At 36.2% G+C, this 21,466-nt stretch overlaps 7 protein-coding genes across 10 annotated transcripts; 3 read left to right on the top strand and 4 right to left on the bottom strand.

Annotated features, from left to right (window-relative positions):
• The first annotated feature begins 6 nt into the window (after positions 1-6).
• On the top strand, positions 7-4,465 carry LOC112457108. Its single transcript, XM_025019998.1, has 6 exons — positions 7-268; positions 386-626; positions 1,337-1,688; positions 2,267-2,508; positions 2,858-3,102; positions 3,338-4,465. Exons 1-6 carry the CDS (start codon positions 135-137, stop codon positions 3,891-3,893), a joined length of 1,770 nt encoding a protein of 589 aa, XP_024875766.1. The 5' UTR covers positions 7-134; the 3' UTR covers positions 3,894-4,465.
• Positions 4,466-5,211: 746 nt separating this feature from the next.
• On the top strand, positions 5,212-8,355 carry LOC112457098. The gene is made up of 5 exons (XM_025019986.1): positions 5,212-5,500; positions 6,176-6,703; positions 6,892-6,980; positions 7,078-7,302; positions 7,557-8,355. The coding sequence occupies exons 1-5, from the start codon at positions 5,360-5,362 to the stop codon at positions 7,741-7,743; spliced, it is 1,170 nt and encodes a 389-aa protein (XP_024875754.1). The 5' UTR covers positions 5,212-5,359; the 3' UTR covers positions 7,744-8,355.
• A 2-nt stretch (positions 8,356-8,357) lies between these two features.
• On the bottom strand, positions 8,358-10,038 carry LOC112457099 (DNA-directed RNA polymerase II subunit RPB7). The gene is made up of 8 exons (XM_025019987.1): positions 9,852-10,038; positions 9,618-9,727; positions 9,388-9,547; positions 9,229-9,279; positions 9,042-9,107; positions 8,898-8,969; positions 8,790-8,823; positions 8,358-8,708 (listed from the first exon to the last, which is right to left on the bottom strand). Exons 1-8 carry the CDS (start codon positions 9,861-9,863, stop codon positions 8,692-8,694), a joined length of 522 nt encoding a protein of 173 aa, XP_024875755.1. The 5' UTR covers positions 9,864-10,038; the 3' UTR covers positions 8,358-8,691.
• Positions 10,039-10,719: 681 nt separating this feature from the next.
• Positions 10,720-15,290, bottom strand: LOC112457102 (ribonuclease H-like). 3 transcript variants are annotated; one of them, XM_025019990.1, is made up of 5 exons: positions 15,095-15,286; positions 12,487-12,511; positions 11,670-11,723; positions 11,371-11,593; positions 10,722-11,136 (listed from the first exon to the last, which is right to left on the bottom strand). In XM_025019990.1, the coding sequence occupies exons 3-5, from the start codon at positions 11,720-11,722 to the stop codon at positions 10,960-10,962; spliced, it is 453 nt and encodes a 150-aa protein (XP_024875758.1). In that variant the 5' UTR covers position 11,723; positions 12,487-12,511; positions 15,095-15,286; the 3' UTR covers positions 10,722-10,959. The 3 variants fall into 3 exon arrangements, with proteins under 3 accessions (XP_024875759.1, XP_024875758.1, XP_024875761.1); XM_025019991.1 differs by lacking the exon at positions 12,487-12,511 and having other exon boundaries at positions 10,720-11,136; positions 15,079-15,290; XM_025019993.1 differs by lacking the exons at positions 10,722-11,136; positions 11,371-11,593; positions 11,670-11,723; positions 12,487-12,511 and adding exons at positions 13,364-13,819; positions 14,051-14,273; positions 14,354-14,407 and having other exon boundaries at positions 15,079-15,286.
• Positions 15,291-15,415: 125 nt separating this feature from the next.
• Positions 15,416-16,311, top strand: LOC112457106. Its single transcript, XM_025019995.1, has 2 exons — positions 15,416-15,905; positions 16,018-16,311. The coding sequence occupies exons 1-2, from the start codon at positions 15,823-15,825 to the stop codon at positions 16,166-16,168; spliced, it is 234 nt and encodes a 77-aa protein (XP_024875763.1). The 5' UTR covers positions 15,416-15,822; the 3' UTR covers positions 16,169-16,311.
• A 271-nt stretch (positions 16,312-16,582) lies between these two features.
• LOC112457107 (ribonuclease H1-like) lies at positions 16,583-17,825 on the bottom strand. Of its 2 annotated transcripts, XM_025019997.1 has the most exons (3): positions 17,807-17,825; positions 16,893-16,967; positions 16,583-16,750 (listed from the first exon to the last, which is right to left on the bottom strand). In XM_025019997.1, the coding sequence occupies exons 2-3, from the start codon at positions 16,965-16,967 to the stop codon at positions 16,658-16,660; spliced, it is 168 nt and encodes a 55-aa protein (XP_024875765.1). In that variant the 5' UTR covers positions 17,807-17,825; the 3' UTR covers positions 16,583-16,657. The 2 variants fall into 2 exon arrangements, with proteins under 2 accessions (XP_024875765.1, XP_024875764.1); XM_025019996.1 differs by lacking the exon at positions 17,807-17,825 and having other exon boundaries at positions 16,893-17,114.
• A 2,846-nt stretch (positions 17,826-20,671) lies between these two features.
• LOC112457105 (ribonuclease H-like) lies at positions 20,672-21,446 on the bottom strand. Its single transcript, XM_025019994.1, has 3 exons — positions 21,378-21,446; positions 21,079-21,301; positions 20,672-20,847 (listed from the first exon to the last, which is right to left on the bottom strand). The coding sequence occupies exons 1-3, from the start codon at positions 21,428-21,430 to the stop codon at positions 20,746-20,748; spliced, it is 378 nt and encodes a 125-aa protein (XP_024875762.1). The 5' UTR covers positions 21,431-21,446; the 3' UTR covers positions 20,672-20,745.
• Positions 21,447-21,466: the final 20 nt, after the last annotated feature.

The raw sequence follows: 21,466 nt of genomic DNA on the forward strand, positions 1-21,466 counted from the left end.
TCAGAATCATCCACGTGGGGTGCGTGACATAGCATCAACAATATTTATCAGCCGGTGACGCTTAATCAAAAGAAATTGAATTGCCGGAAGGTGAGAACAATCGGGAAATCGAATTCTGTCAATATTATTGTACAATGGCTCAATATCCGCCCATTAACGTACGTCTGGCGGTGAATAGGGTAGACTTCAATCTAATAGCGAACGATGGTATCCAGCCACGGCTCTACACCCCCGGCGAGGAGATATCCAATCAGCCGGATTTTCTGAGGTAAATAAATATATTCGGTTCGCAACGTGGGATTATAGAACCAACTGTTTAATTCATTTGAATGTTTAATTAATTAAAATCAATTGTTTAATTCATTGGAACTGATTGCTTAATTAGAGGACATGGAACTTACGTTGATGAGGAGAAAACGTTGCGCGCCTCAGTCGCTGGGATCCTGGAGAAGGTGAACAAACTCATATCGATCAGGCCCTTAAAGGCGCGCTACAACGGAGAGATCGGGGATCTCATTGTGGGAAGGATAACGGAAGTGCAACAGAAGCGTTGGAAAGTCGATGTAAATGCCAAGCTTGACGCTGTCCTGTTATTGTCCAGTGTTAATCTGCCTGGTGGTGAATTGGTAAGGCACATATAAATGGAGTACTTTTTTTTTGTACATCTGTACAAAATATTTCGAGTTTTTTTTTCTTTAATAACTCTAAGGACCAGTTTCACAAGTTTTTTTAGGCCCACTTTCACAAGTGTCGGTTAACTTTTAATCTTACAATTAGATTAACTCACTCTTTGTCTCTTTCTAAGGGGGACGTTAGAAGGAGACGAAGAGTGAGTTAATCTAAGATTAAAAGTTAACCGACACTTGTGAAACTGTACCTAAGGGCCACTTCGACCAAACTCCGATTAACTTAATCGTTGATTAGTCCATTGAAAATGACCAATTGCATTTGCTCATTAAGCAGATTGACAAATGCGATTGGTCATTTCCAATGGACTTATCAACGATTACGTTAATCGGAGTTTGATCGAAGTGGCCCTGAAATGCATGAAAATACTGGGTTCTTGATTTTAAGATCAAATTTATCCAACTAGATAAGTTAGACTTAATTCGCGGAAAATAAAATCTTGATATTTATCATTATTGTTATTCTTCAGTGTATTAAAATATTTTTCAGTCAATATATATTGCTATTAAAGGTATCAAATACCACTGTAATCAATTAAATTTCCTCAAGTTTCTATTTAGGAAACGCTAATGCGTGTTTGTCAAAATTAATAAAAAGATACCAATAGCTCCGAATGCGCCATGTATTGAATTGCTCTTAAAATTCACAGAGAAGAAGATCTGCCGAAGATGAGCAGACGATGCGCAGGTACCTGCAGGAGGGAGACCTGATTTGCGCGGAAGTACAGTCGATCTTCGCCGACGGCTCACTCTCTTTGCACACACGGGTGTTGAAATATGGCAAGCTGTCGCAGGGAATAATGCTGAAGGTACCGCCGATGTTGATTCAACGTAAGAAGACGCACTATCACACTCTAGAGAACGGCGCCACTTTGATACTCGGTTACAACGGCTACATATGGATCGGCGCAAGCATTCAGAACGTCGATAAATCCGAGGGAGGTTTCACCGAAGATCTGTCAAAAATCCCGGTCGAGAATCGCAACGTCTGCACACGGTTGCGTAACTGCATCTTGATCCTGGCGCAGTGTAACATGTTGCTATCCGATACCTCGGTGACGTACGCTTACGAGGAGTCCTCTAAGTACGAAGTACACGAACTGCTGCATCCCGAAGCGATGGTCGACGTGTCGTTGTTGACGCATCAGAGACTCACGCAATCTATGTAATCCCGGCCAAATGAAGAGATAATACTGTAATTCGGGACGGTACAATTATAAAGCTTTAAACTTGAACCTAAATACCGTAAATGGATAAAATTAATTCTTCCATCTGCAATTCTGAAATGTAAAAGACATGATAAATAAAAGAATTTTCTATATACCGTTGTATAATATACCGGTGTAATATACCGAGCCATTTGAAAATAAACCAATCCGAATGACGACAAAAAACGATACTTACGGAACACTTGTTACCCTTCAAGAAAATCGAGTGGGGCTAGATTACATATTGCAGTAACAACGATAAGTATTATATATAGAATACTGCAGTATTTCCGTCGATAGATCTATATTTGGCGGAGCGGTCCAGGTGTAAAGTGATCGGACGGACGCTAATCTGAGTATTGATTAAACAAGTGGATTGGAACTTGGAAACAGGTAGTCGGCAAGTAGCATTAAGAGACATGGACGCATGTTTCAATGCCTTCGATAAGGACGGCGACGGATTTCTGTCGATCTCCGAATTTGATCTCATATGCCGCGCGTTGTTTCGAAATGACCGCGGCAAGATTTACGGCCTCGAGGAGGACCAGCTGCGCGAGGTGTACTCGATCTTTGATCTTAAAGGCGACGGCCTGATCGACAGGGAAGAGTTTGAGGTACATAAAGAGTGCTCAGAATGTTATCAATCAAATTATTCGTTTTGAGAGAGAACTTTAAATATAAAATGTAGAAAATGGTTCAACTTTGAGTTTTTTCTCCGTCAATAATAGAAAGTATATTAGGAAGTCAATGTCGTTTTAACAATTTTACTTCTGCTGCCTTACTTGGAAAGGTAATAGAATGTCTATGTAATAATATTAATGCGACCAGTTTTACGTTTAGGTATTTTAGAATACTTTCTGAAATGGGTCACTTAATTACCGAAAGTGTTAATAAATTTCTGACATTCAGAAGTTTACATTGACTTACTTATTTAATGTTATTTCCATTGATGCAACTTTGTAGGTCTGCTGGAACCGATGGATCAAAATATGCACGCGTCCGAAAAGCGCCTTCCTGATTGTGGATGTGCAAAATGATTTTATAACAGGTTCCTTGAACATAAAGCAGTGCGCTGCGCAGCACGATGGTTCGGAAGTAATCGACCCGATTAATCGGTTGCTGGAAACTGTGCCGTTCGACGCGGTGTTTTACTCCCTGGACTGGCATCCCGTGGATCACGTATCCTTCATTGATAATTTGCACTTGAGGTAATTATCAGTATATTGCAAAACGCAAAAGTTTACCATGCCTTTATTTAAGAAATGTCTATACAAGTTTGTCTTAAAACTATAACTGCCATATTTTTTTTAAAGTATTTCAACTTCTGTTTATTAACATAATTTTCGATATAAAAGACATCAAGTAGAGTTCATTAATAAAGAAAGTAAAAGAAGCGGGAAGAGCTTTTCGCGCTGATATTTATTTATTTGCGATCGTTATCAGAGAGGTGGACATCAGCAGCAATATCTCGAAGGAAGCGGCGCGGGTGTACGACACAGTGACGTTCCAGGGACCACCGTTGCTGAAGCAACGTCTGTGGCCGCGTCATTGCGTGCAGGATTCATGGGGTGCTGAGCTTCACAAGGACCTGAAGATCGTCGACAACGCGATCAAGATCTATAAGGGCACGAATCCGGAGGTTGACTCGTACTCGGTGTTCTGGGACAACAAGAAGCTCACCGAGACCACGCTGTCGTCGCAGCTGCAGGAAAAGGGTGCCACCGATATCTACATCTGCGGATTGGCCTATGATGTTTGCGTAGGCGCTACCGCGGTGGACGCGCTTACCAGCGGTTACCGCACTATATTGATCGATGACTGCAGCCGCGGCGTGGATCTCGTCGACATCGAGAAGACCAAGGCCACCGTGATAGGCAGCAACGGCGTGATAGTGAATTCCACCCAGGTGAAGGGAATGGTGGAGGGAAGAGACCGACGACCGGAGCTCGGTTACAAACTCGCATTGGAAATCAAGCAAAAAATGAGCCTAGGCGAATAATTGTAGTAAATTGTGTAGTACTAATATACTTAGAAACATTCGATTGGTAGATTAATATGAAAGGCCATAATCTAGCATTTTGAATCAGATCTTGTAAGCATAGAACAGTTGAAAATGAAAAAAGAAAAAGTTGCAGAGAAGTTATAGAATGCATGTACCTTTTTTCGCTGAGCGTTAAGGTAGTTAAAATAGATGTTAGAAAGTAAACGTTGAATTTGTTAATAAGTCTGTTATCTTTTCTAGAATTCTTTAAGAGAGATAAAATTTATAAAAATTGGATCTAAGATCTGAAAGTGATAAGTGATATAAGCATTTATTAAACTTAGTATAGATATATGAAATTCAATCTCTCTATTTTAGAACTTGAAGAGAAAGAATATTTATTAAATAATGTATAAGTAAATTGCGTTAGAAGATTTATCTTATGCATGTATGTATGTACTACATACATACATACATATTATAAATGAGAGTGAAGTTAGTTGGGAACAAAATTCGCATAATGGGTTCGATGGGTTCCTATAAAAGTATTACAATGTTATGGAACAATAAAGGGTAAAATTAAAATCTTAGATGTGTGTTACATATGTTGGTAGTACGTAAAGTTTCAATAATTTTAAACATCATCTTGCGAGGAGAAAATAAAGAAGCGTGAGTTTTATCGCACGTTTTATTTGTATTAGAAACGCAACAATTTGCGCGTTATATGTTCCTGATTTACGATAGATTTTGCTAATATTGAAAATAAATTATTAATACATATAGATTGTGTTGTGTATTTCTAAAAAAATAATCGGTCGATATTTGCAATTACGTTACAAGATTTTAAGAGACATTTTTTTATTAGATAAATATTCGAAATATTAGATAAATCGCGTGAATTTAGCGCGGGACACGATTTATTTACCGCCGCTTTTATTACAGAAATTATTTTATTATCATAAACATTTATATGTAAAATCTTAATGTCATTTATATTTATTTTATGTATATATATGTATAATATATCTAAAATATATTTCTTATAAGAAATATAGGACTAAGAAAAACAAATAGAAATATATATATATATAAATAATAGAAATATATATATATTGAATAAAATAAAATATTGATTATATATGTAATTAACAGGCAAGAAAATGAAGCGCGGGAAACACAGTTAAGATAAAAAAATACCGTAATCTCACGAGTTTCGAGCATGATTTCTAGCCATTTTTAAAAAATTATGTATTTTGACGCTACCTTTGCCAAGCGCTATCTCGCGAAGAGCGCAAGCGCAAGAACGTGTTCGGGCCGGAACCCGGAACACGGAACCGGAGAAAATAGACGACGGACCGCGTTGCGTTGTAAAGCAAAAAGCACGCGCGCAGGCCGCGTAGTAGGGCACCGTGTGTTTTTGCGGGCCGTCGCGAAGGATGTCGTCGATCTAAACGACCAGTCGTCGTCGCGCACGCTCGCGCAACATGTCTCAGTGTTTTCGCACACTGCCCGGACGGCTGTCGTCGCTCGTCAGCGGCGGCGGCGGCCGAAAACCGCTGTCGAAGCTCGACCGTCTTCAGCTGCAGCTGCAGAAGAACGTCGAGTCGTCCGCCTTCCTGAAGCAGGTGCGTCGCACGCGACGGCCGATTCCGCTCGGCGGGTCCCTCGCGGCGTGCGGAAGGTGCCCGCCGGCGCGGCGGCCGACTGTCCTAACCTCCAAACGCTTACATAATCGCGTGATAATCCTTGTCCGTAGTCACTCGTAAGTGAATGTTAAACTCGCTGAAAATGCGCCGAAACGCGAACTTCCGTCGTAAATTTCGCGGTAACGCCGCGCGAAACCGGAGAGCCTCCGACTCCCGGTTACATCGTGACGATCAAAAGTTGCTCGGATGACGTCACGCGTCACGTTGATGCAAAAACCAAAACGCCGGATTGTTTGTTGACGGGATGTTCCGGAAGTAATTGCGTAAATATTCTTCCTTCCAATTACAAAACTATTCGGGGGCGAATTTTTCTTTAGCAAAAATACGAGGAGCAACGACTCGTAAATTTAAGATGATGGACAAATGACTGAGCTACGAATCAACTTGAGCTATATTCTAAGTTTAAAAATAAAAATGATCATAGCACGAATTCCAAATAAATCTTGTAACTGCTATTTTACGTTTATGACTAATAGGAATAATTTATATGTTCTTCTTTCTTGTATCTTCTTATAGTTTTATATCTTAGCTGTACACTTTTACTAAGGCTCTATAACTTTTACTGTCTCTCTTACTATCTGTCTCAATTTTCAGTTCTTGGGTACACAGAGAGCATTGTCCGTAAGAGCAAATACCGCAGGCAAATCGGTACCTTTTGTGGGATGTACATTGCCTCCAAATTTATCCCTGGCTTATCTCGACGTTCACAATCAATGGAATGAAAAGCCACGCAAACGACACGCTGACGACGAGAGCAAGAGCGCAATGACGTATTGGGTCCAGAACCCACGCAAACCGCACAAGACACAGAGGCTCAGCGTTGCCTTCTTGAAAAGCAGGAAACACGTAGCTCCCATAGGAATCGCATCGGACAACGTTGAAATATTTCAGGCACAAAGTGTTGTAGGAAATTATAAAGATAAATCATTTCTAGATAATGATAGGATTTGTTTAGAAAGCTTACACAGTAGTCAAGAAACAAATATTAACAAAAGTATCGTATTTACCTCCGATGATACGAGCACTCTAAAGACGAGCCCGCAACAGTCGTCACCGCGAGAAAACGAGGGTAAACCATCGCAGGAACAATTGCAATCCATAGTCGATTGTCTTAGTCAAGATGTATGTCATGTGATTTATAGGAGATACCAGAATTATTGCACTTCTGTTAACTTGGATTCTTCGAACAATTTCGCGGTTTCAGAAACAAAGTACAATAATTCTGAGACACTCTTGAGGCATAATTGTCTAGCACAAGAAGCACCTCTTGTGCTAGATAATTTTTTTTCTGATTGAAACGTTGCTTGCAGTTACCAAAGCTGTTTGTGAAACCTCAGAATTTTTCGATATATACCGATGATATAATTTTTATCAATAATATTAGGGGAGTAACGACGAGGTAAATTAATTTTATTAAGTATCCAAAGCAAATGAGAGTTTTTAGCATTAAGTATTTTTATTTTCTCATGATGTACGTGCTTAAAAAAATATTGCAGGGGACTTACGAATTATGCGAAACAATTGATACTGTTAAGGTGCGTTGGACATATAAAGTTTGCACACGTCAAGTTTGACATCATGAAGATCACAATGCATCCTGAAAACAGTACCGTGCAGGTTCGTTGGCGTATACGAGGTGTCACAGGCTGGAAGGTATTTTCTATGTTTTGGAAGTATAAAGTTTGGAAAATACATGATGCCATAAGCGCTGACCAGGAAGTGTAAGTGTAATCAGTGCTACAAACATTCCTTTTAACAGTAATATAAAATTGTCCTTATAGACATTAATTACAATTAATTAAAGTTGTTTATTATTTGGAAAGAACTTCGCTTTTGGTTCAGTTTTTTATTCTACCCAGAAAAAGATAAAATAATTTAGATTTCTTCAAATTAATTTTGCTTGTTATCGGAGAGGATACAATATTTATTATAAAATTGATTATAATAACAAGACAATTATATATGACGATTTCAGATGGTACGACGGCTTTTCTACTTTTTACGTTAATGCTGATGGGAAAGTTTATAAGCATATTGCGGACAAGATGATGCCCGATCAGGATACAGCCACGAAAAAGGAAGACCTACGCATGGCACCGAAATTAGCGCTATTCACAAGCCTTACAAACATATTCAGTAACAACGAGGATTCTTTGAATTGAGCTCCGCCTTAAAATTGCATCAATTAAAGTGAATCCACTGCTGAATGCTAGAATTACACGATTTTATCCGTCACAACGAATAAACCAAGAGGAATGCTTTTTCCACGAATCGATGGTTTTGAATGTTGCTGGCGTATCCATTTCGTTACAAATGCATCATTGTGAAATGATGACTGGTAGTAAATAAGAGATATGTGAATTAAAAAGATGTACATTACCTAAACAGTATCTTTGTATGATTACAAACTACCTACATCTGGTTTTTTAATTGTCTTATTGTTAGTAGTGACAATATCCGAATAATTTTGCGTTAGTATTTCTGTAAGAAAACATGATTATAGACGATTTTTGGCGATCGTTTGGTACATATACCAAAGTTGCTATCGGTGGTTGCTATTGGTTCTGGTGCAATTTGGTGCCCTTTGGTTGCTTATACCAGAGTCACGCCAAAAATCGCCTTATACTACAGTATATTTGAAAAATGTTGGAAAATGAGACGATTGTTTAATAGAGTTAACGAAGCACCCTGTGTATCATAGCATCTATTTGCTTCGCTTCTGTGGACTGTTATAACGCGTAAGATAACATGATTAAAGTAATGTTTATTAAATACATATTTCGTACTTAAATTTTATTTCAGAAATATTATCTATCACAATTTATAATTCCTATGAGTCGTTTCCGTTTATTACCATTGTGATTCCAACATAATTATAGAGGTAGGGTGTTTAAATTGTTACGATTCTGTTCCATCCAAATGTGGCTTTTATACACTATTACTATATTTTCATATCTTTTTGTCGGATTGATTATATCAGTATCTTATGTTATAAAAAAGTAAAAAGTATTTCAAGACACTTGTATCGTTCCAGAATATAAATTCCAGAATATAAAAACTTATTTAGATAAATTAATAAAATCTTTTTGGACGAGTAGACTGCAGACACGCTAGTTGCATACAAGACCTAGAAAAAGGAAGAATAAATTATAAATATTGCATTTAAATGTATTGTGTGTGCAAACGATAACGTTAAACATGCCGTTACCTAAGTAGTCATCCATTAACGTGCCAATAGCAAACTGAAAAATAATTTAATATGTAAATTAGTGTGAAACAGAATAATTTTCTCATTATTAATTTAATTAATACTAACAATTCCCGTAGCATCGACTCTCGTGCCCACGATTTTCAATCTAATCTCGTCATCCGCTTGGATAACTACGTCCTGAAAAAAAAATTGTTATTGTAAATTTACAATCACAAAATTTCTGTTGCGATGCTTTACAACACAACTTACTTCTTCTTTCGATTTGTAGCAGGCTGGATTCACATTTGGACAGAACTGCATATCCTCTGGAATTGACTACAGGAATTTAGGTTCATATATTATTTTATATATCGTATGTAACTTAATAATTAACCTTGTACTAATTAATATTTTATTTCAATAATTAATTAATTTCATAATCGTTACAATTACTCACGTGATGAGATATAAAGCACGAAAGCGGACCTATTTCAGCGAACATGCCAACCTACAAGTGTGAAAAAACATGAAACATCATCGTTGTTCAATACTTAATGAATCAATATTCAAACGGATCATTTTACATTTTTGAAAAAAAAAAAGCATCTATTCCTACCTTATTCACTTGAGTTACGATCGCGTCCAGCACTTCACCTTTGAATGGCCTGAATACAATCGCTTTATATTTGACTGGATATACTACAAAGCCTTGTCCCGGTTGTATAATACCAGCTCCTATGTTGTCAATCGTCGTGACTGCGACGACGAAACCATATCTGAACAAGCATGTGAATAAAGTAAAAGATCTGGGAATTTGTAATATCAAAATAAAAGTATGATACTCACTTTCCTGTGCAAGTGCCTTCTACCTCCGTATAGAGCTTCTGCTTTACAGTGTCGAGTAATTGGGGACCGAAGTACCGGGGATGTAACAAAATCTCATGCTCCAACGAAATCTATGTATTTATTCGAGAAGTTAAAGAGCGATTAATTTTATGTTTCCTTGTGAATTTGAATAAATGATGAAAGAGCATGACAGAATGAAGTAGTTTGAAAACAGTATGAAGAAGTTTTACTTACGTGATAAAACATGATGGTTAAGTATTAATTGAAATAATATTACAATTATCTGATCAGATATAAATTTGAGAGAGTTATTAAATAAACTGGATGATCTTAGCTAATAAGTCTATACAGTAAACAAATGTCTGTATAGGTTAGAATACAATCAACTGCAACCGGTAAACATGGGTTACCGATTACTGGATACTGGCGCCACTGGCGGCCTGGCGCTACATCGCTACATGATGAGAATTGAGAAAACAGATTTTCATGAAATTTAAATCCCTATAGCAGTATTATTCTGAAGGCGCATTTTACAAATGCAGTCATCTTTCTTCATACTAAAAAATGAATTTTATTTCTCACTTCAAATATCGAAAAAATTTATTTAATAGAAGAAATGTAAGAGAAAAATAGTTTGTTTTTATATAATATTGTATTTTATAAATATATAAATTTTTTAGATAAATGCTTTTTATATAAACATAGTTATAAAAACCTAACGCTAGAGTAGTCATACTAGTAATCTAGCAAGTAAAAGATTCAGATTCAATTTTCGAAAGCCTGTCGCCTCGCATACACACACACGCGCGCGCACGCCACGCATACACGAAATGACTCATCAAATCCGATTGGAATCCATATTTATGTGTCCCGATAGAAAAAAATCAAAATATTTATCTAGCCCCCAAGTAACCTAAGGATAAGTCTCGTCGTTCGTTGAAAGACAAAAACTTTCAAATAGGTTTTAAAAACAAAGCTCAATTTTCCAAAGCAGAGATGATTATGTTTACAAATCCTTCTTATAAAGATTACCATGTGTATGACAAATCAAAGATCATGTGTGATTCCGAGTCTGTAAAACAACTAGTTGTACATAGAATATAGCATTTATTTATTAATGACATATATTTAAAAAAAAAAGCATGATCAATCAGTGACTTATATGTAATCGATAATATACAAAACTAAAAATAACATTCCAACTGATCTCAACTTAAACTATTAAGTTCTTTCTATAAACTATTATAAACTACTTAGTTCTTTCAGAACATGTTCATGCTGTTAACTTATATAGTAAACTCTTCAGTATACGGAGAAATGGAGATTTTTCTCTTGCATCTCGTTAATAATAATCGTCTGATGACGATTCGTAATCATCGTCATCATTATCACCGTCTGATGACGATTCGTCATCATTATTTCTCCAGTAGGTGCGTGTATATTTCTCGACATAATATCCGCTTCCATCTCTACCACTCCTGTAAGAACGTTCGCGTACGACGACAGAGTTTTGTCCTTTCTGCAAATCAACAAAAATCATCATCAAACAAAAGACAAATTAAAGAAGATATAGATAGCATTTAAAAATGCTAAAAAATTTGAAATGACTAGAATTGAGATATAAAATATAAGAAATATATTTTATCGCATTGTATTATTAAAATAAAATACTGTAGTAATCACTGAACTATCTTATGCAATGTTAAAGTATATATATGTTTTAGCATTTTCCAAGATATTTTTTATTCCATACCGTATAATCAGTACGTCGATAGCGGCTAGTTTCCCCCTGGTAATTGCCCCTTATCGCAACTTGATTGCCATTTCGACAAGCTACAGCTTTGTTTCTATCAAATAATTTTTCATGTTTTCCTTTTAAAGAATGTTGGTCAACATAGTCCCAAGCTTGGTCGGGTGTATCAAATTTTCTATAATTGTTATAAGAGTACCCGTTAACTTGCTCCTTACAATCCTCCCTTTAATAACAGAAAGCATTCATCTAGAACTTTATTCAGAAATAGCGTTATTTCAATTATCTCATTATCTTCTTACCAATTGTCATAAACTCCAATCCTACGACCATTGGCCACTGCGTAGTAGGGCATTCTATTAAGAAAAAATAATAAATTTCAAAACTTCATACTTAATTTCTTTATATTGTCTATTGCTACTACTATTAATTTTATTGTTACGCCATTAACATATAAACTTAGAATTTACAAAAAAATAAAAGAAAAAGTAGCATCAAAGAAAAAAAGAGTGCTAATTATGATCGCTTTTTGCATTCTTTCCATTTCCCTTTTTTTTCCTTTCCATCTTGCGAATGTAAACAATAAGTATGACTAGAAAAGAACAGATTTTGCATCACCAAAAACTCTCTTTATTTTATTACACCTATAATTATGGTCTTAAAAATGTGGCATTAATAGAAACATAATTATAAAGGAAAAAGAAAAGAATAGTCCATAAAAAGGTCTTTTTTCCTTTCTTTTGTAATCAACATCAATCCTTAATCAAGTCTCAACCATCATTGCGTTAATCAACAATTTCAAATGGTTAATATTGGCTGACAATTTCGTGATATTTCTTAAACTGCAGTCCTAATTGTAACATTATAGGTACATATACATATGAAGGAGAGATTTATTTTACGACACAAAGCAACGAAGCAAAAAAAGGCCTCGCTATCTGGATTATCCGAGATTGATTTCCACGGCATCCTATCTTTTTGCCAAAGAAAAGCGTCAAATGTTCGTTAAAGCACTTTAGGGACAGTTTCACCAACGTCGGTTAACTGTAACCTTCGGTTAAACCGAGTGAGTTTAACCGAAGGTTACAGTTACCCGATGTTGGTGAAATTGGCCCTTACTTGATCAATTTGCGATGTCAGCAATCACCACAGAAACGACCAACGATCTCAGATCAGCGATCAGCCTTCCGTTCGACAGAAGACGTTGTACGAAAATGGCGAAGCCCTTTGTCTTTTTCCGTTATGTGAGTGGCTTCTTCTTCTTCTTCTTCTTTAATTCAATTGGCTCCTGCCTCTTTTCATAGGACAATACGGCGTTATGTGAGTGGCGATATCAGTGGCGATCTGTTATGCTTCTTCTTCTTTTAGAGTAGACAGTATGACCTTCGAGAGATCTGTTATGCATATATATACATATTATATAGAAATGCACACATACGTGATAACTGTTTGGAAATTTAAATCCTGTGATCTGTGATTCCCGTGATTCGCGGGTCACGTGGCCGTTCGAGAAATCTCATTGGGCAGAGATAGGGAAATCGGAAGTGTATTACGTCATCCTTCGACGCGCTGCCAGTGCTGCCAATGAATGTTGAGAAACAATGGCCGCGTTCAGGCAACACAACTGTTGAGTGAGCGCTAGCAAGTAAAGAATTCAGATTCAATTATCGGAATCTTGTTGCCTCGCAACACACGCGCGCGCGCGCGCGCGCCACGCATACACGGAATGACTCAATTCCGATTGGAATCCATATTATACGTGCCCCGATAGAAAAAAATCGAAATATGAATTTAGCCCCCCCCAACCTAAAGATAAGCAAATCTCGTCGTTCGTTGAAGGGCAAAAATCTTCAAATACGTTTTAAAAACAAAGCTCAATTTTTCAAAGCAGAGATGATTTTGTTTACAAATCCTTTTTATAAAGATTACCATTTGTATGAAAAATCAAAGATCATGTGTGATTCCGAGTCTGTAAAACAACTTAGTTGTACATAGAATATAGCATTTATTTAGTAATAATGACATATATTAAAAAAAAAGCATGATCAATTAGTAACTTATATGTAATCGATAATATATAAAACTAAGAATAACATTCCAACTGATCTCAACTTAAACTAGTTCTTTCTATAAATTATTAGGTTGACCAATAAGTCCGTGCGGTTTTTATAAGTATATATTTATACTTATAAAAACCGCACGGACTTATTGGCCACCCTAATATTATAAACTTATTTAGTTCTTTCAGAATATGATCATGCAGCATGCTGTTGACTTATATGGACAGTATATGGAGAAATGGAGACTTTTCTCTGGCATCTCGTTAATCATCATCGGATGACGAATCATTATTTTTCCAGTAGGTGCGTGTATATTTCTCGACATAATATCCGCTTCCATCTCTACCACTCCTGTAAGAACGTTCGCGTACAACGACGGAGTTTTTTCCTTTCTGCAAATCAACAAAAATCATTATCAAACAAAGGGAAAATTAAAGAAAATAGCATTTAAAAATGCTGAAAAATTTGAAATGACTAGAATTGAGATATAAAATATAAGAAATATATTTTATATCGCATTGTATTATTGAAATAATGTACTATGGTAATCACTGAACTATCTTATGCAATGTTAAAGTACATATATGTCTTTGGCACTTTCCAAGATATTTCTTATTCCATACCGTATAATCAGTACGTTGATAGCCGCTAGTTTCCCTTTGGTAATTGCCCCTTATCGCAACTTGATTGTCATTTCGACAAGCTATAGCTTTGTTGCTATCAAATGATCTCTCATTTTTTCCTTTAGAAGAATGTTGGTCAACAAAGTCCCAAGCTTGGTCGGGTGTATCGAATTTCTTATAATTGTTATAAGAATATCCGTTTACTTGCTCCTTACAATCCTCCCTTTAATAACAGAAAGCATTCATCTAGAACTGTATTCAGAAATAGCGTTATTTCAATTATCTCATGAATTATCTTCTTACCAATTGTCATAAACTCCATTCCTACGACCATTGGCCACTGCATAGTAGGGCATTCTATTAAGAAAAAATAATAAATTTCAAAACTTCATACTTAATTTCTTTATATTGTCTATTGCTACTACTACTAATTTTATTGTTACGCCATTAACACATAAACTTAAAATTTACAAAAAAATAAAATAAGAAGTAGCATAAAAAAAAAGAGTGCTAATTATGATTGCTTTTTGCATTCTTTCCATTTTCCTTTTTTTTTTTTTTTCCTTTCCATCTTGCGAATGTAAACAATAAGTATGATCAGAAAAGAACATATCTTGCTTCATCGAATACTTCCTTTATTTTATTAGACCTATAATTACGGTCTTAAAAATGTGGCATTAATAGAAACATAATTATAAAGGAAAAAGAAAAGAATAGTTCATGAAAAAGTCTTTTTTCCTTTCTTTTGTAAACAACATCAATCCTTTCAAGTCTCAACTATCATTGCGTTAATCAACAATTTCAAGTGGTTAATATTGACTGACAATTTCGTGATATTTCTTAAATTGCAGTCCTAATTATAATATAGGTACACATACTACACATATGGAGATTTATTTTACGACACAAAGCAACGAAGCAACAAAAGGCCCCGCTAGCTGGATTGAGCAGGATTATCCGAGATCGATCTCCACGTCATCCTATCTTTTTGCCAAAGGAAAGCGTCAAATGTTCGTTAAACCACTCACTTGATCAATTTGCGATGTCAGCAATCACCACAGAAACGACCAACGATCTCAGGTCAGCCTTCCGTTCGACAGAAGATCAAGATCAAGATGTTGTACGAAAATGGCGAGGTCCTTTGTCTTTTTCCGTTATGTGAGCGGCAGTGAGCGGCGATCTGTTATGCATATATATACATATTATATAGAGATACACACATACGTAATAATTGTTTGGAAATTTGAATCCTGTGATCTGTATGTATGTACAATACGTGATTCCCGTGATTCGCGGGTCACGTGACCGTTCGAGAAATCTCATTGGACAGAGATAGGCAAATCGGAAGTGTATTACGTCATCCTTTCGGCGCGCTGCCAGTCACCAGTGTTGCCAATGAATGTTGAGAAACATTTCAAGTATGTTCTTTTGTTGTTTTGTTGCTGCACTATGGTGTAGGGTGTAGCAATAGAAAGCACGACGGACAAATCGTCATTTATCGCGCATATTTTCGTGTCTTCTCCGTTTTGAGAGATCATCGGAGAGAGAAAGAAAGTCAAAGCAGTCAAAGCGTGCTTCATGTGCTCTATTAAATGATACAAATACTTATGGCTTCGTCAAAATGAGGAAGGAAAGAGAGGAGGAAGAGAAAGGGTTTGCAAGCGCAAATAGATCGCGACAGTTATCACTTTGTCAGATCTGAATCTCGAAAGCTTTTATCCGCTAACAGCTTCGCGCGGCAAATCCAAAAGTCAGACGAATTTCGCGAAAAAATGGCGTTTTCGCAGTCGCATCAACAGGAACTGATTGAACTGGCCGAGATAACGGGAATCTCCGCGGTACCCGGCGTTTTCCGGTGAGACACATTCTCGACGATGACGAAAGTGGCGTATTGTCCGCGTGACATAACCTCCACGCATGTTCTGTTACAATTCTACATGATACGATCTTTTTCTCTCCATTTACAGCATTGTGTTGGAATTACTGGCGTTACAAGTGTCTCCAGAGGATATTTATACACTTCTCAAACGAATCTCGACGAGATCATCAAAATCGGTGAAACGACAGACGATAAATGAGGATGGGCACGCTTCTGGCTCATCTTCGAGGAAACAATAGTTGTTTATCAAATTGACGTTTTTATCAGACTGACGTTAGCAATTAATGTTCTTAATTATGTTACGAAAAATGTATTGACGTAGACGAAATGTATATAATTTATGTAGATATAAAGATATATAACTTAGACATTTTTCTATAAATCTGACATAAATGTAAATTTTAATTTAACAATTTGTATATCTTTCATTATATTTATCCTTACTTAAGGAGAACCAACCGTTCTGTATTAAATAATATAATTTAAGTAGTCAATAATTTTTAATTGTAGCAATTTTTTCTATCTTACAATTTATCTTTTACTGACATAATCTGCTTTACTCACTAGAATTATAAAAGAAAAGGTTTATTACATATCAGATTTAGTAAATTTTATAATAAATGTCTAATTACAGAATATTTTCTATAGGAAAGTTTACGTAAACAAAAATAATTAGATAATCTAGAATGCAATTTATAGAAAATATTTTGTACTGTTAATCTTCATTCTTAAACTTGACTTTTATATCGTAAGGCGCCGTCTCTTGCCAGTTTGTCTGCCATTTCGTTACCATGAATTCCTACATGTCCATTCACATGATTCTAGAAAATTAAATGTTTGGTATTTTCACAGTAGTACAGAGTATATCTATATCATATTAATTAGATAAAAAAAAAGATAAGTATATGACATTTAAATTTTATTTCTATAAAACTTTAAATTAAATATTAAAAGATTGCTTACCCAAGCAATAGTCAAAGATTTCAGTTCCTTTTCCATTTCCAGCAACTCTGTTTTGACACAAAATTCACAGCTCATCTGCATTAAGCAAAAGCACGAAAGGTTATAAATCGTTTCAGTTACACCCTAAGCACTTTGCTCTTTCTTACACCAATGCCGTAGCATATATATCTATCTCGTTTTAAGTGTAGAAAATGATAAAGAGAACATTTAACCAAACATCACAATTGACCACAACATAAACTATTAAAAATTACTTGAAGGTTGAGAGACACTTCAAATTTATTCTTTGCAGTTGCATTTTCTATTTAAAATTAAATATGCTGCAGATATAATTATGCTGTAGAGAAAAAAAAAGAAAAAAGAAAGTCAGCTATAAAAAATATTTTTTTCACTGTTGAATTTTAAATATTGTTTCTCGCATAGACTTGATGCCTTTCCTTTATTTTTTCGAAAAATAATTTTATAAAATTTATGTATGTGTACAATGTACATACATATAAGCATGCTTTTATAAACAATATAAACAAAACATTTTATCTGTTTTATATACATTTTATTAACATGAAGCTGTAATGATCATACAATGCTATACATCGTTATGAAAAAATACAACAATAACATAACATTCTTATATAGGATAACTTTAAAAGAATTATATTCAACAAGGACAGAGCACGTGTTAAACTAAAGAGAAGATTTATAAAAATGATATCAACGATAAATATACATATAAATCTTAATGCGAGTGAACACAAATATTGAAAATAGAAGTTTAATAAATAATTTCGTAAATATGCCATTATAATGTCACGTAGACCGGTATTCATAGTCGGTTCTTATATTTAACACCATCTTAAGTACAATCTTAAGATATCAAACTAAACACACAGAGCCGTAGCACTTTAAAACATTACTTAGGGTGCATTCGGGGAGCACGCTATTAGCACAATTATCGTCCAAAACTGTTCGAGGAGACGCTTTGTGGCGCTGTGATATACGATGATGACGTCACTGTAAAGGCAGCGTGACGTCATCACTCGCGCTATTTTCGCTATTATTTTCGAGGTGAGGCACGAAATACTATTGGCGCTTAAGCTGCGTTCGGGCAGCTTGCTATCGCTGTCGCGCTATTGGCTCTTCGAACGAAGTTCATAGCGTTTGCGTTTATAGCGTTAATAGCGTCTCCCCGAATGCACCCTTAAGACGGTCTCGAAATAAGATCAGACTATGAATACTGGCCGCAGTCGTCATATCACGTGATATCACGTACGGAATAATGGCCAGTCTACAATGGCTGGGTTCGTCTTGACGCTTTCAGCGCTGTAAGCATCATTCTATCTTTGTTGCACATCGAACATCAAACGAAGATAAAGCGATATGCTTTCAGCGCTGAAAGCGTCAAGACGAACGCAACCAATGAGTGGTTAGTCGTTAAGGTGCCTTTTCATGCTGACGCTCGACGCTCATTTTCAGCGGCAAGAAGGTTGCATGACCACAATTGACGCCGGCGTCAATTGAAATTCATGAAAAGGAAAACAGCGTCAAAATTTCGGCGTCTTCGCGTTGCTTTGGCTTTGACGCTTGAAGTTGGAAAAATCCAACTTCTCTTTCTTGACGCTGGCATCATAGTGATGTCACGTGACGACGCTCAACGCTGTTTTTCAGCGTCCCATGAATTGGCACCTTAAGTCAGATGTCGGAAGAGAGTCGAAAAAAGTCATAAACGTGTCATAAGACGATCGGAAGTCTGTAATCGGCAATCATAAGCGATTGGCCAAATGCCATCTCTTACGATCACCGATTACAGGTCTTCGATTGCTTACAATACGCTTATAACTATTTCTTCCGACATCTGACTAACGACTAACGACTCATTGTAGACTGGCCATAAAAGATATTCGCAATATTATATCCATTCACGCAACAAACTCGTCGCCATATGGATTTTCCAAATACTCGTTAAAAATCGACAAACATTCAAAAAATGCAATATAAATAAGTGCAGGTTTGATCGCCGAAGCATATTCTTAATAAAATCACAATTTTTTTTATCGTGGCAGACTGAAATGCCGAACCCGACTGAAATGTAGGTCAAAGTGGCTCAGAACGGACGTCTCGCCGAGTTTGCGAAAAATGAATGTATTCTTTCGCAGATTAATAGATCGCAATCCGAAGTACATCATTTCTCTTTCGCGAAAAATCTTATTTCTCCGCTTTCGAGAGCATAACATATATTACATTGGAGAGCGAAGACTTCTTCTTTTGGAAGATGCGTGGCTTTTAAAAATTGTTACTGATAATTGATAATAATTCCGAAATGCTAAATCGCTTCGTAGGCCACATCAACGCTGATTCTCGTGACCGAGTCGTTCAAAAATTCCTCAAGCTCGTCTCGCTCTCGATCTTCCTTCGTTCGATGCGACGAGCGTATTCTTCTTCTCGGTCTTCTCCGTTCTCTCTTTATCCTTATCCTTGTCTTCTGACTTTTTCTTTTCCCTCTTCTCTTTCTCATCTCTTCGGAATCGGTAAAAAATAAGTAATAAATCAGCAATTCAAAATCAATCATGATAATTGAGAAGAATACGTTCTCTAGTTCAACTAACAATCTTTTATATGTCACTGTTAAAGACAATTACCTTCTCTTTGTGTTTCTTTTTTTCCGTCATCACCGGACTACTGGCATTGGAGCTCACCTGGCGCATGCTAGTGTCATTGAGCAACTCCAAATGAACATTGGAACTCGTCACGCTAACATCCAGACTCTTATCGCTCAATTCCAGTCTATCCTTCCTCGTACTAGTGCTACTCACATCTTCACCTCCTTCAGGACTTTGCCGCCATTTGGAATCTCGTCGTAACCAGTTATCAAAAGCGTCTGAGTTTATGTCTGATTGCTCATTCGGTTGCTCATATTCATATATATATATATATAATGTAAAGGATAAACAAAGACATATATATATATATATATGTCTTTGTTTATCCTTTACATTAGACAAAGATAGACATATGATTTAACTATTAGTTGGCTTACTAACAGGTTGGACCAACCGGCCCTAAGTGAACTGTTTCAGTTGGGATGGATTTGTGAATATTGCTCGATATAAGTTACATGGATGCGCACACAAAAACACACACACGCGCGCGCGCGCACGCACGCATACACAAAATGACTAATTCCGATTGGAATCCATATTATACGCGCCCCGATAAAAAAAAATCAAAATAGAAATTTAGCCCCCAAGTAACCTAAGGATAAGCAAATCTCGTCGTTCGTTGAAGGACAAACACCTTCAAATACGTTTTAAAAACAAAGCTCAATTTTTCAAAGCAGAGATGATTTTGTTTACAAATCCTTCGTATAAAGATTACCATTTGTGAAAAATCAAAGATAATGTGAGATTCAGAGTCTGTAAAACAGCATGTATTTATTAATAATGACATACAAAAAAAAGCATGATCAATCAGCGACTTATACGTAATCGATAATATATAAAACTAAAAATAACATTCCAACTGATCTCAACTTGAACTATTAAGTTCTTTCTATAAACTATTATAAACTATTTAGTTCTTTCAGAACATGTTCATGCTGTTGACTTATATAGTAAACTCTTCAGTATACGGAGAAATGGAGATTTTTCTCTGGCATCTCGTTAATCATCATCGTCGTCATCGTCATCGTCATCGTCGTCGTCGTCGTCGTCGTTGTCGTTGTCGTCATCGTCGTCGTCGTTAGCGTCGGCGTCGTTAGCGTCGGCGTCGTCGTTAATCATCATCGTCATCGTCATCGTCATCGTCATCATCGTCGTCGTCGTCGTCGTTGTCGTTGTCGTCGTCATCGTCGTCATCATTATTTTTCCAGTGTGCGTGTATATTTCTCAACATAATATCCGCTTCCATCTTTACCACTCCTGTAAGAACGTTCGCGTACGATGACGGAGTCTCTTCCTTCCTGCAAATCAACAAAAATCATCATCAAACAAAGGGAAAATTAAAGAAGATAGCATTTAAAAATGCTGGAAAATTTGAAATGATTCCAGAATTGAGATATAAAATATAAGAAATATATTTTATCGCATTGTATTATTAAAATAAAATACTGTGGTAATCACTGAACTATCTTATGCAATGTTAAAGTACATATATGTCTTTGGCACTTTCCAAGATATTTTTTATTCCATACCGTATAATCAGTACGTTGATAGCTGCTAGTTTCCCTCTGATAATTGTCCCTTATCGCAACTTGATTGTCATTTCGACAAGCTACAGCTTTGTTGCTATCAAATAATTTCTCATTATTTCCTTTTGAGGAATGTTGGTCAACAAAGTTCCAAGCTTGGTCGGGTGTATCAAATTTTTTATACTTGTTATTAGAATATCCGTTAACTTGCTCCTTACAATCCTCCCTTTAATAACAGAAAGCATTCATCTAGAACTTTGTTCAGAAATAGCGTTATTTCAATTATCTCATTATCTTCTTACCAATTGTCATAAACTCCATTCCTACCACCATTAGCCACTGCATAGTAGGGCATTCTATTAAGAAAAAATAATAAATTTCAAAACTTCAT

Source organism: Temnothorax curvispinosus, unplaced genomic scaffold (assembly GCF_003070985.1).
Source record: "Temnothorax curvispinosus isolate PA1 unplaced genomic scaffold, ASM307098v1 QBEX01007504.1, whole genome shotgun sequence".
In the NCBI taxonomy this organism is placed as follows: Eukaryota; Metazoa; Arthropoda; class Insecta; order Hymenoptera; family Formicidae; genus Temnothorax; species Temnothorax curvispinosus.